The sequence below is a fragment of the Oncorhynchus kisutch genome, linkage group LG22 (genome assembly GCF_002021735.2).
Source record: "Oncorhynchus kisutch isolate 150728-3 linkage group LG22, Okis_V2, whole genome shotgun sequence".
Lineage (NCBI taxonomy): Eukaryota > Metazoa > Chordata > Actinopteri > Salmoniformes > Salmonidae > Oncorhynchus > Oncorhynchus kisutch.
Genome location: NC_034195.2, coordinates 55,842,905 through 55,855,441, shown reverse-complemented (window position 1 = coordinate 55,855,441; position 12,537 = coordinate 55,842,905). Strand labels below are relative to the sequence as shown.

The 12,537-nt window shown below is 45.9% G+C and overlaps 1 protein-coding gene across 4 annotated transcripts; it reads left to right on the top strand.

Annotated features, from left to right (window-relative positions):
* Positions 1-709: 709 nt before the first annotated feature.
* Positions 710-12,384, top strand: incenp (inner centromere protein). Of its 4 annotated transcripts, none has more exons than XM_031801857.1 (18): positions 710-908; positions 1,548-1,696; positions 2,176-2,283; positions 3,172-3,827; positions 4,250-4,301; positions 6,244-6,304; positions 6,537-6,675; positions 6,915-7,036; positions 7,555-7,692; positions 7,933-7,950; positions 8,457-8,687; positions 9,098-9,220; positions 9,498-9,655; positions 9,889-9,985; positions 10,179-10,373; positions 10,957-11,013; positions 11,314-11,467; positions 12,001-12,384. In XM_031801857.1, the coding sequence occupies exons 1-18, from the start codon at positions 906-908 to the stop codon at positions 12,183-12,185; spliced, it is 2,646 nt and encodes an 881-aa protein (XP_031657717.1). In that variant the 5' UTR covers positions 710-905; the 3' UTR covers positions 12,186-12,384. The 4 variants fall into 4 exon arrangements, with proteins under 4 accessions (XP_031657717.1, XP_020329764.1, XP_031657719.1 ...); XM_031801858.1 differs by having other exon boundaries at positions 715-908; positions 4,253-4,301; positions 12,001-12,346; XM_020474175.2 differs by lacking the exon at positions 7,933-7,950.
* The last annotated feature ends 153 nt before the right edge of the window (positions 12,385-12,537 follow it).

The window sequence follows — 12,537 nt, the reverse complement described above, 5'->3', positions numbered from 1 at the left end:
CTCAGTAGAGCCCAAAGGAATTTCCAGAGTTACGTTAGCTATCCTTGAGACAGGGTGCGGTAACTCTAATGTCTGATGTTTAGTAATGTTAAGTACAGTGGGATTTTTTTTGTAAAATGGCTTTTTATAAATTAAAACATAGCAATGTATCAACCTACATGACATCGTTGAGGTCCAAGCAACTTTCTGGATGAGAATGCAGTGATGAGTACTAAAATTGTCGCACGTAAATCCCTATGGAGAAAATGAATGGCGTTTTTTGGATAAACGTTGAAGGTATTTGGTAAACACAGGTGTAGGAGATATACGTTTTGTTCTATGATATACTCTCAATCAGCTAACGTCACATTTAGTACATTTTAAAGAAATTATCTAATAAATAAATAAAACATGTAAAGCACGTAAAGGCTTCATAATTCATAAAGATCATGTCAACTGACTGCTATTACATCGTAGAACAAACGGTATTTAACAGCTCCTATACCCCTGTGTTAACCTCAGGCTTTATTTCCGACGTTTATTAACGCTAAATAGCACTATCCGGAAGAAGAAACAAAACCCTCTCCTACGATTGGATGGTTTGAATCATGAAAAGAATCAGTGATTCCGCCCCCTCGACACTTCCTCTTTAAATATGATTGGTCAGTGGGAGGAGCTGATTTGAGCACGTCATTTACAAACCCGTCTCTGATTTGCTAAGACAGTTTGGAACATTTTAAACGGTTTTCAGCGGGTGTTGAAGTCAAGTCGGACTAACGTTACTTTGTTGTGGTTGTGCAGAGAAATAAATGGCGTATTTTACCATTTAATATATATATATTTGTTTTTGTTGATAAAGATTGTTGAAGTAATCTGCTATTGAAGCGAAACGGATTTATATTTTTCTCGAAAACTGGAGGAATTTTATGGTATGGGAATTTTATTTGGCTATCGTTCGCTAGCTTCATTAGCCATCTTTTCACGTTGACTTTTAAAATCTCAACAACAACAACTCGCTAGATTGCTAAGACAACACTGACTATCTTTGTTTCTTCAACATGATCTGATTTTACTTTGCATATTATTACAGGATATATATTTGGCTAGCTGCTAACAAAAGTTGTCAGGGAGACTGGTTACGTTAATAAGTAGTTAGCTACTGTAGCAAGCCTCAGTCCAACGTTACTTGAGTTTGCGGAAATGCGCGGGTTTAGCTCAAATTCAAAAATGGTAGCTAGTTATAGTTCGCTAACTAGTAAGCCATTTTGTTACTGCAAGCAAGGTTTCAATGAACATTTGGTTAAATGTAACGTTTTTTTTGTGGGTAATGTTGAGTTATTGTATTGGATTGTCTGGAATGGTTGTCGTGTCACTTCGCCCCCCCCCTGCATGTGTCTTTGTGTCAGGTGTCTCGACTTGTACAATATTTTGTACAGATTTTTTTGGCCTTCCTTGTTAAAACGTAACTGCTTGCCAATTTAGTTCGAGCGTTAGAGTTTTGTGGGAGGTTTCACCATCCCATCAAACGTTTGAAAACAATTGATTCTTTCCTCCTTTATTTTCACCAGGTCGCAATCATGACCTCTGTACTGTCGTCGACGCATGCCCTGATGCAGATGTTTAATGGGAAGATTCAGGAGTTCGCCAACGAAATAGAAAATGTCCACATGGTGTGGCTCGAGGAGATCCAGCAGGAAGCCAACCGCATGTTTTCAAGGTAGGAGGACTGAAGTGTACAGGGAAAAAACGACCCCATCAGAATCAAATCTATTGCGGGCGGACTCCATCTACTCATTTGTGTCGTAATTATTTTTTCAAACGGTGCCCGTAAAGCATTATACAAACACGGTACATATAGTTGATTGGATTAAAATGCATAGTATGTGTTTCTATGGAGAAAAAATACACACAAAAACTAGCGGTCGAACAAACCTTTTTAGTTTTATTGGCATGATTTTGCTCATAATGAAACTGAGTGTGGAAAAACCCAGCAGCGGTGCAGTTCTTGATCACAAACCGGTAATCTTCATCTACACTGATTGAAGTGGATTTAACAAATGACACCACTAAGGGAGCCTAGCTTTCACCTGGTCAGTCTGTCATGGAAAGAGCAGGTGTTCTTAGTGTTTTGTATATTCACAACAACAACAAAAATCTTCTCCCGAGCCATTCACATTTTTTTCTTTCCTGTCTCAGTGACTTCAGTGCGGAGCCAGAACTGATGCCAAAGACTCCATCACAGAAGAAGAGCAACCGTAGGAAGCGTCTATCCGTGGGTCAGAATGAGAACCGCACCAAGAGGCGGTAGGTTATTCTGTTAATTTATTCTACTACAGTATGTTCCTATGTCTCAGAGCAGTGTTTCATCTGTTCAGTCATCATGTGACACTGTACATTTAGTACAGGAATCAGAATCACCTTCATTCACCAAGGCTTGTGCCAGGAATTTCACAATAAACAGAGTTAACGCCCTGACTAGACCGATCCCACGTGTGCTCTTCATCGTGCACATTATAATTTTACCCGACCAGACACGTTTAATGACACGCAGGTTTAAATACCGAAACCAACGGTGAACCCACAATATTAATTTGAGGACAGGTTGAAACACGTATTTAGTCTGCTATAATGCCCCCCTCCCGTCTGCTATAATGCCCCCCTCCGTCTGCTATAATGCCCCCCTCCGTCTGCTATAATGCCCCCCTCCCGTCTGCTATAATGCCCCCCCCCCCCAGTCTGCTATAATGCCCCCCCCCCCCCCCCCATCAGTCTGCTATAATGCCCCCCCATCAGTCTGCTATAATGCCCCCCCCCCCCATCAGTCTGCTATAATGCCCCCCCCCCCTCTGTCCACTATAATGCCCCCCCCCCCTCAGTCTGCTATAATGCCTCCCTCCCGTCTGCTATAATGCCTCCCTCCCGTCTGCTATAATGCCCCCCCCCATCAGTCTGCTATAATGCCTCCCCCCATCAGTCTGCTATAATGCCTCCCCCCATCAGTCTGCTATAATGCCTCCCCCCATCAGTCTGCTATAATGCCTCCCCCCATCAGTCTGCTATAATGCCTCCCCCCATCAGTCTGCTATAATGCCCCCCCCACCAGTCTGCTACAATGCCCCCCCCCCCCCCCATCAGTCTGCTATAATGCCCCCCTATCAGTCTGCTATAATGCCGTCTTTGTCATCCCTGCAGCTTCTCAAAGGGCAAACGCAGCAACCTGCGTCGCTCCTCCGTGTCCACCTCCCTGAACCTGATAGCGGAGGATGACGGAGGATCTCCGGTCACGCTGGAAGAGATAGTCAAGCCCCCTCGTTCCCGCAGAGCCAAACAGACGACCCAGTCTGAGGCGGCGCCACCCGTATGCAGCACCCGCAAAGGAGCTGCTCCGACCACCAACTCTCAGCCGGAGGAGATGGAGTATGAGGCTCCTAGCAAACACATCCAGGAGGAGAGGATGCAGCCAGAGGAAGCTGAGAGTAAGAGGGAGTCGTTCAGCTCTGTCGCCTCCCAGCCCCACTGTCTAACATCCCCTCAGACTCAGAGTCACATAGCTGAAGCCATAGTCAAGATCTCAGCCTCAGAGCGCCGTTCTGCAGATCTCCAGATGAACCCCAACCCAGAGCGCTCTCCAAGCCGCACCGCCACTAAGATAGCCATCGCTGCCGGCACCACGCCCCCGGGTCCCAGGCGGAGCTCCGTGAGACACTCCCTGACCGTGCGGCGCTCCCTGGCAGGGCTGAGACACAGCATGACCCAGGAGTCTGTCCGCAGAGCCTCCAGGAGATCCTTCCTGAAGAAGAAGGCTCGTATGGGTAGCTCCACCTGCAGCAGTAACGTCAGCGGGCATGGTGAGGGGCGAGATATGACCTGACATTCTGCCATTTATACCTTGACTGGAGTTTGATGTGAGCAGTGGAGGCTGCTGAGGGGAGGACAGCTCGTACTAATTCCTGGAATGGAGTCAATGGAGTGGCGGCAACCACGTCTTTTGATGTTGGACACCATTCCATTGACTCCATTCCAGGAATTAGTACGAGCCGTCCTCCCCTCAGCAGCCTCCACTGGATGTGAGCGATATGGTTTGGTGTGCAGCCAGCATTTTGTTTTCATACCAGTCAGATTTACTAATTTACTGCTTCAGAGCTCAGTCTGAGTTGAGCATGCCTTTTTAATTTAATGTATTTATCTCTCCATATTACGCCTTGACAATGTAATGATATATACTGTGCTAATGAATGATAGCATTGTGTTGTCTGTCTGTCCGCTGTAGAAGATGTGTGGATGGAAACTGATGGACATGAGGTCCAGGTGCAGACTGACGGGTGAGTGATCACATTTATTAGCCCTATTTTAGTGTGTGTTTTTTTTTTATCAACCATTGTCTTGTCTTTAAACACGTCTGTTGTGAATGATGTAGGCTTGGACAGTATACCGGGATATTTGGATATTTAGCCATGAGATGGTTTTATATATATCTATCGCCACTGCTCAAAAAAATAAAGGGAACACTAAAATAACACATCCTAGATCTGAATGAATGAAATATTCTTATTAAATACTTTTTTCTTTACATAGTTGAATGTGCTGACAACAAAATCACACAAAAATGATCAATGGAAATCAAATTTATCAACCCATGGAGGTCTGGATTTGGAGTCACACTCAAAATTAAAGTGAAAAACCACACTACAGGCTGATCCAACATTGATGTAATGTCCTTAAAACAAGTCAAAATGAGGCTCAGTAGTGTGTGTGGCCTCCACGTGCCTGTATGACCTCCCTACAACGCCTGGGCATGTTCCTGGTGAGGTGGCGGATGGTCTCCTCAGGGATCTCCTCCCAGACCTGGACTAAGGCATCCGCCAACTCCTGGACAGTCTGGTGCAATGTGGCGTTGGTGGATGGAGCGAGACATGATGTCCCAGATGTGCTCAATTGGATTCAGGTCTGGGGAACTGGCGGGCCAGTCCATAGCATCAATGCCTTCCTCTTGCAGGAACTGCTGACACACTACAGCCACATGAGGTCTAGCATTGTCTTGCATTAGGAGGAACCCAGGGCCAACCGCACCAGCATTTGGTCTCACGAGGGGTCTGAGGATCTCATCTCGGTACCTAATGGCAGTCAGGCTACCTCTGGCGAGCACATGGAGGGCTGTGCGGCCCCCCAAAGAAATGCCACCCCACACCATGACTGACCCACCGCCAAACCGGTCATGCTGGAGGATGTTGCAGGCAGCAGAACGTTCTCCACGGCGTCTCCAGACTCTGTCACGTCTGTCACATGTGCTCAGTGTGAACCTGCTTTCATCTGTGAAGAGCACAGGGCGCCAGTGGCGAATTTGCCAATCTTGGTGTTCTCTGGCAAATGCCAAACGTCCTGCACGGTGTTGGGCTGTAAGCACAACCCCCACCTGTGGACGTCAGGCCCTCATACCACCCTCATGGAGTCTGTTTCTGATCGTTTGAGCAGACACATGCACATTTGTGGCCTGCTGGAGGTCCTTTTGCAGGGCTCTGGCAGTGCTCCTCCTTGCACAAAGGCGGAGGTCGCGGTCCTGCTGCTGGGTTGTTGCCCTCCTACGGCCTCCTCCACGTCTCCTGATGTACTGGCCTGTCTCCTGGTAGCGCCTCCATTCTCTGGACACTACGCTGACAGACACAGCAAACCTTCTTGCCACAGCTCGCATTGATGTGCCATCCTGGATGAGCTGCACTACCTGAGCCACTTGTGTGGGTTATAGACTCCGTCTCATGCTACCACTAGAGTGAAAGCACCGCCAGCATTCAAAAGTGACCAAAACATCAGCCAGGAAGCATAGGAACTGAGAAGTGGTCTGTGGTCACCACCTGCAGAACCTCTCCTTTATTGGGGGTGTCTTGCTAATTGCCTATAATTTCCACCTGTTCCATTTGCACAACAGCATGTGAAATGTATTGTCAATCAGTGTTGCTTCCTAAGTGGACAGTTTGATTCCACAGAAGTGTGATTGATTTGGAGTTACATTGTGGTGTTTAAGTGTCCCCTGGATTTTTTTGAGCTGTGTGTGTGTATATTGATCGCTACTTTCCAAGGAAATACCTGCAGTCAACTTGTGCAATATGTTAAGAGATAAAGTAGATGGCCTTCTTCATTTCACCTGTTACCGTAGTTCCCAGTGTTTCTGTTTACAATGCTTGTGAAACGTTTTTTTTTGTTACGGTGTGCCGACGAATGAATACACCCGAGATTATTATGCATCTGATATGCTGTTGTGTATGACAGGGTGTTGTCAGAGGAGCCTGCAAAGACTAAGACCGACAGCCAATCTCCTGAGACTTCTGAGGTAGGAAACATCCCCATTGTACCTGGATGATATGTTTATCTAAAATATACATTCATATCAGGGTTGGGGGGTCAATTCAGATGTTCCTCATTTACTTCCTGAAATGGAATTGAACCCCCCAACCCTGATTTAGTCGTTGATATCTAGCTCTACTGTTTCTGTCTGTTCCTTATGTAAATATATTGACGATCATAGTGAAATGGTTCCCTAAACTCGTGTTTAATTTGCGCAGGATAACACGGTGCAGAACCATCTCAGTGTTACGGAGGTTCGTCGTTTCACTCGCTCCATGGCCCAGACCACTCCCACCGTGCCGCCACCAGCCTCGATCATCAGCAAAGCCAAGACCGCCACACCAGACTCTGGATCAGGTGCAGGCCGTCATTTCCTCACACACACACACTCATCAGCAAAGACTGGCACACGTACCGAAGATGCACCACGTATATGCAGAAATCCCCCCCATCTTCTGAATCATGCTTGTAACGTCAATAGGTTATGGCTATGTTTTAGAGAGGGAGCCAACGTGTGTGTGTGTGTGCGTGTGCGCGCGCACACACTGGCAAAGATGTTGGCTGTATTGGTGGTTAACGGGTTTGTGTTCTCCTAGATGGCAGTGGTAAGAAGCCACCGTCAAGTCTGGGTCCTCGTCTCAGTGCCAAGCGCAGAGCAGCTGCCGATGAATTCCAGAGCCCAAGGAAGAAGCCATCACCCCCTATTAAGAGCCAGAGTGTAAGAACCAAGATATTTTATTTATCTGTTATTTTACCAGGTAAATTGACTGAGAACACGTTCTCATTTGCAGCAACGACCTGGGGAATAGTTACAGGGGAGAGGAGAGGGATGACTGAGCCAATTTGTAAACTGGGGATTATTAGGTGACTGTGATGGTTTGAGGGCCAGATTGGGAATTTAGCCGGGACACTGGGGTTAACACCCCTACTCTGACGATAAGTAAGATAAAGGCATTTCTTCACACCAACTAGCTGTCTTTTACCTGGCATAGGACCTGCCAGTTTACCTGGCATAGGACCTGCCAGTTTACCTGGCATAGGACCTGCCAGTTTACCTGGCATAGGACCTGCCAGTTCTCCCAACAAGTGAATATATTAAGTGGTGGGACTATCACTGTATCAAGTTCACTTTTGAAATCCCATTTTTATAGGTTTACGTTCTGAACCTAGTGTTGTTTAAAAAATACTGAAAACGTTTACTTGCCATGAATAGACCCCTAATGTTGTCTACTGTAGGTGAGGCCCAACATGAGGTCGTTCCTCCACACGGTCCAGAAGAACCAGATGCTGATGATGACCCCCAGTTCTCTGGGTCGCAACACGGTCATGAAGTCCTTCATTAAACACACCACTCCGGGCAGAGCCGACCTCAAGGTTCGTTTACAGATCACTACTCATTTCAGAGGCTCCCTAATTTTGCGATGTGATATTTCCTGAATAATTCCTGCCTTCGTGACATTATCCCCCCCCCCCTATGTTGTCATGATCACATCATAACCATTTTGTGATCATTTTGAGCCAAATGTTTAGGAAGTTTAAAAATAAATCACAATGTTACCAGACAACATATGTAGCCTTGTTAATTGGATCTCTCTTTCCCTGTCCCCTCTACAGTCAGGCTGTGGTGTAGTGGTATGTATCATAGTAATATGGTGTGGTGGGGGGGGGGGGGGTGTTTGGTCTTTGTGTGCTCTAACTGGTACATGCCACTTGTCATCGTTCCCTCCCACACCACCTGAGTTAACGTTGGGTTGTAAGGGGCACAAAGGCTGGGGCTTTTGTGATTTAGACTTCATCCGATTTATGTCTGTGTTTTCGGGCACCTACACACGTCAAGCGCGTTACCGGCTCTTTGCAAGAACATACGTTTGCCCCTCACTAACTAAATTTACATTTTAAAAAATCGCCTTAAATCTGTGTATACGTCCTTGAGATACATTTTCTTTCCCCCTTGGTGCCTTTAGTTCCATATTAATCTTATTCCCTCTTAATGGGCTCTCTTTCCATATAAAATAATACTACCACGGATTTCACTCAGTCCCAGATGAGATGCCACTAGAATGTTTAAAAAATATATATATATTATTATTTTTATGCCATGTATCTATATCAGATTCCTAAGTGTAATTTTCTTCTAGGAAAGAGAACGCCTGAAACTGGAAGCACTAAAGAAGAAGCAAGAGCAAGAAGACGAGAGGAAGAAGAAGATGGAGGAAGAGAAGAGGAGAAAACAGGAAGAGATGAAGAAGAAGAGGGATGAACGGCTGCGGAGGGTAGTCGAGGCCCGGGTGAAGGAAGAACAGAAAGAGGAGGAGAAGAAGAAGAAGATTGAGCAGAAAATGCTCCAGATTGATGAGAAACACGACAAGGTGAGATGTTGACGAGAGAGGCGACAGGGTGAGATGTTGAATGAGAAAGGGTGAGATGTGGACGAGAGACGCGACAGGGCGAGGTGTGGACGAGAGACGCGACAGGGCGAGGTGTGGACGAGAGACGCGACAGGGCGAGGTGTGGACGAGAGACGCGACAGGGCGAGGTGTGGACGAGAGACGCGACAGGGCGAGGTGTGGACGAGGGAGGGTAAGATGTGGACGAGAGACTCGACTTTACCGAATGACGGATGGAGGACATCTGATGCAGAGGTGAAGCTACAGTAATGGGGGTCCTGTTCATTTGGGCACAAACCGCCTTGAAATGGAGTGGAAAAGAGGAGATACTATCTGAACTTATCCAATAGGAAACTTGTGTTCGTAAAACTATTTTCCCCCTGTTCCCGCAGCTGCGAGTGGAGCGCATGGCAGAGGAGAAAGCCAAGAAGAAGGTGGCCACCAAACGCCAGGAGGAGCTGGAACTGAGGAGGAAGATGGAGGAGGACGTCAGGAGGAAGAAGATTCAACAGTCTGTAAGACACTCCTGTTTCCTACTTTCATATTTATTAGTAGTAGTAGTAGTAGTAGTAGTAGTATGATTTATTTTTTAGTGGGCAGATATTGGAGAGGTAGGCGGAATGCCGCCCATAGGAGAGGTAGAATCTGTACCCACTCTTGACCCATTAATGTCCAAACTGCAGCATTGCCCGCTAGACCAGCCCCAAGGACAGACATTTTGTTTTGTTTTTAATTCGAATGCCTCTTGAAGGTGCTGCATGTGGGTTGTTAAATGTTTGACCCTTGACCCAGGAGGAGGAGGAGAAGCGTCAGCAGGAGCTGCAGGCGAAGAGGAGAGCCGAAGAAGAGCAGGAGAGGGCTCGTAAGATGACTGAGGCCCGACGAGCACTGGAGCTGAAGAAAGAACTAGAGAGAGAACTGGAGAGAGAGAGACAAGCATCTGCTGAGAGGTAGTTTCCCTGTCAACCTTTGATGAATGGAAGTGTTTATTTTCTTATGGAATTATCGACAACTGTAAAATGGCCGACAACTGCCGATGTAAAATGGGCTTTAATTATTAATTAGTTTGATCTTCTATTTAAACTGCCATTGTTATTGTTGATGTTCGAAGCTTTGGACTGTGAATTGTTTGGTTTTAATGTGGCGACGGAGAAGGCTGTTTTCTGAATATTGTCTGTTTCAGGGAGCGGGTAGAGCGAGAGAAGGCCATTGCTCTTCAGAGAGATGTGGAGAAAGCTGCCCGGGAGAAGGAGAGGAGAGAGTTGGAGAAGAGGAAGAGGGTAAGTCTTCAACCATACCTGTCTTGTCTTGTTTGTATTAAACATTAATTTAACATGTCTGTTCCTGTCTTAAACATTTGTACATAACATTTAAAAGGTGTTAATATTGGGGACTTCGTACATGTACACTTTCGGTTAGAAGACATTAACGGCAGGTTGAAGTACTAATGAAATGTTTTTATTCTGTCAATAGGAGGAGCAACAGAGGCAGGCTGAGGAGGAGAGACAGCGAGAAGCTGAGAGACTCGCTGAGAGACAGCGAGAAGCTGAGAGACTCGCTGAGAGACAGCGAGAAGCTGAGAGACTCGCTGAGAGACAGCGAGAAGCTGAGAGACTCGCTGAGAGACAGCGAGAAGCCGCTAAGAGCCACCTGACTGCTGAAGTTCAGGTGAGAACACTTCTCTACTTTGACAGGTAAAAAGTAGGGCAGGGAGCATCAACTAGATCAACCCCCCGGGTCCATTTTGTTTTCTTGGAGGTGGTCGTGGGGCCGGAAGATGATTACAAATAATGTGTTTAGTCCAGTTTGAAGCCCCAACGGATATTTGACACAGAATCATTTCAAACCTTGCTTACATGTGTATACGATCACATCTCTCTATTACGTGTGGGGATACCTGGGAACTGATTTCCTAAATTAAAAATGACTTGGTGCTGATTTCCTGGTGTCTTATCCAACAATGACAGTTTGTTGGTCCGCCAGTAGGGGAAGATGTGGGATTGGCCCCAACATATGACTATAACATCGAGGAGGGGGAGCTTGTGGTAACATGGCGCGTCCATTGTTTTGAATGTAAACATTTTAGTTTTTTTCCTATTTATCCCATGGGGTTGGAAGGAGTGGATGCCTATGGGGTTGTCAGTAATGATTTTCCTAATCTTTGCAAAGTGTTGTGTATCTCATTGGAGGATATTGATCCTGTGGTAGATTTACAAATATTCGTGTGCACTTCTCCTGTTCTCACCTATAGGTGTTGAAGACGCCTGTAGGGAAGGGAGGAGTCCTCAACGTCACTGTGGATATCGAGGTATGGATCACACTCTCGTTTAGAGCCATAGTCGGTAGAGCATGACTCTTGCAACGCCTTGGGTTGTTGGGTTCGATTCCCCGGGGCCACCCATACGTAAAATGTATGCAAACTATGACTAATCGCTTTGGATAAAAGCATCTGATAAATGGAAGTAGGAGATGAGGACTCTCAATATGACTTCTAATGTTGCTGGACCTACTTTATCAGTCCAACCATGGCTGGGTGTAGAAATCACACCAACTTGTCTATTTGAATTCTAAGAGAAGAAATTCCTGATTTGTCTTCTTGCCCTTGCAGCAGTCTCCCCAGTCATATGAGATCACTCCTAAAGGGGGGAACAAGCCTGTTGTTCTCAACACCAACCCTGAGGACTATGGGATGGATCAGAACAGTGATGACTCTACTGATGACGAATCGGCACCAAGGAAACCCATCCCCACATGGGCTGAGGGTACGTTTGAATGACTTTAGGCCTCGTAGCAACACGCGGTGCATAAGGCCTCCACACAAGGCCTCGTTTATGCCTTTCACTGTGCTCTTTTTATTTTTTACCTTTATTTAACTAGGCATGTCAGTTAACCCACTAAATAACAATTGGTTCTTAACTGCCTGTTCAGGGGCAGAAAGACAGATTTGTACCTTGTCAGCTCAGGGATTTGAACTTGCAACCTTTCGGTTACTAGTCCAACACTCTAACCGCTAGGCTACCTGCCGCCCCAAACTATCTTAAAGGGATAGTTTGAGATTTTGGTAATCAAGCTGGGGGGGGGTTCTACATATCCAGAGTTAGATGAACTCATGGATACCATTTGTTTATGTCGCTGCGCAGTTTGAAGGAAAGTCGAGAGTTCATGGTGCCATTGCTAACTAGCCATTAGCACAACGACTGGAAGCATGATGGCAAAGTGCTAGCTTTTATAACTACAAGACCCAAGGCCTTAGACACGATGCTAAAGTGTGAACCCCTTCTTCCCTCCCCTCTAGGCAACCAGCTGAAGCAGTCTATGATGAAGCAATATTTCCACCCAGCTGACGTGGACTCTCACTACGGGGTGATTGAACCCCCAAAGCTGGATCGCATCTTCTGCAAGAGCAAACCTCGCTACTTTAAACGTACCAGCTCTGCTGTCTGGCACTCGCCGCCTCGAATGGGAGCTCTACCCCTTTAAGCACTGGGATAAAATGGTTTTATTTTTTCGTTTTGGTAATGTTTGTTCTTTCATGTATTATATTAAGATTCCCTAGCTGGCGGACACTTGAAGGGAAGTGTAGAACCTTTTTTTCTTTTTTAAAAATTCTTTAAAAAAAATAAATCTTGTATAAATTTTTACATTTCTTCTGAATAAAATGGATATAACATCTCCACAACTTTTGAAGATGGTCATTTAAAATAAAATACAAGTTCACATGAAGGGAAATCCATTAACTATTTGACAGGCAAGGATCACAACTTGAAGGTAACTGTACAACCAATGATTATTTTATAAGGGGCTGGGGGGTTAAAACGAGCTACTCGTCTGT

Bases quoted from the DNA above. Each gene is read 5' to 3' on its own strand.
- incenp (XM_031801857.1), top strand. The intron at 6,305-6,536 runs GTAGGAAACATC...TAATTTGCGCAG, and splicing joins AATCTCCTGAGACTTCTGAG to GATAACACGGTGCAGAACCA. The intron at 11,014-11,313 runs GTATGGATCACA...TTGCCCTTGCAG, and splicing joins ACGTCACTGTGGATATCGAG to CAGTCTCCCCAGTCATATGA.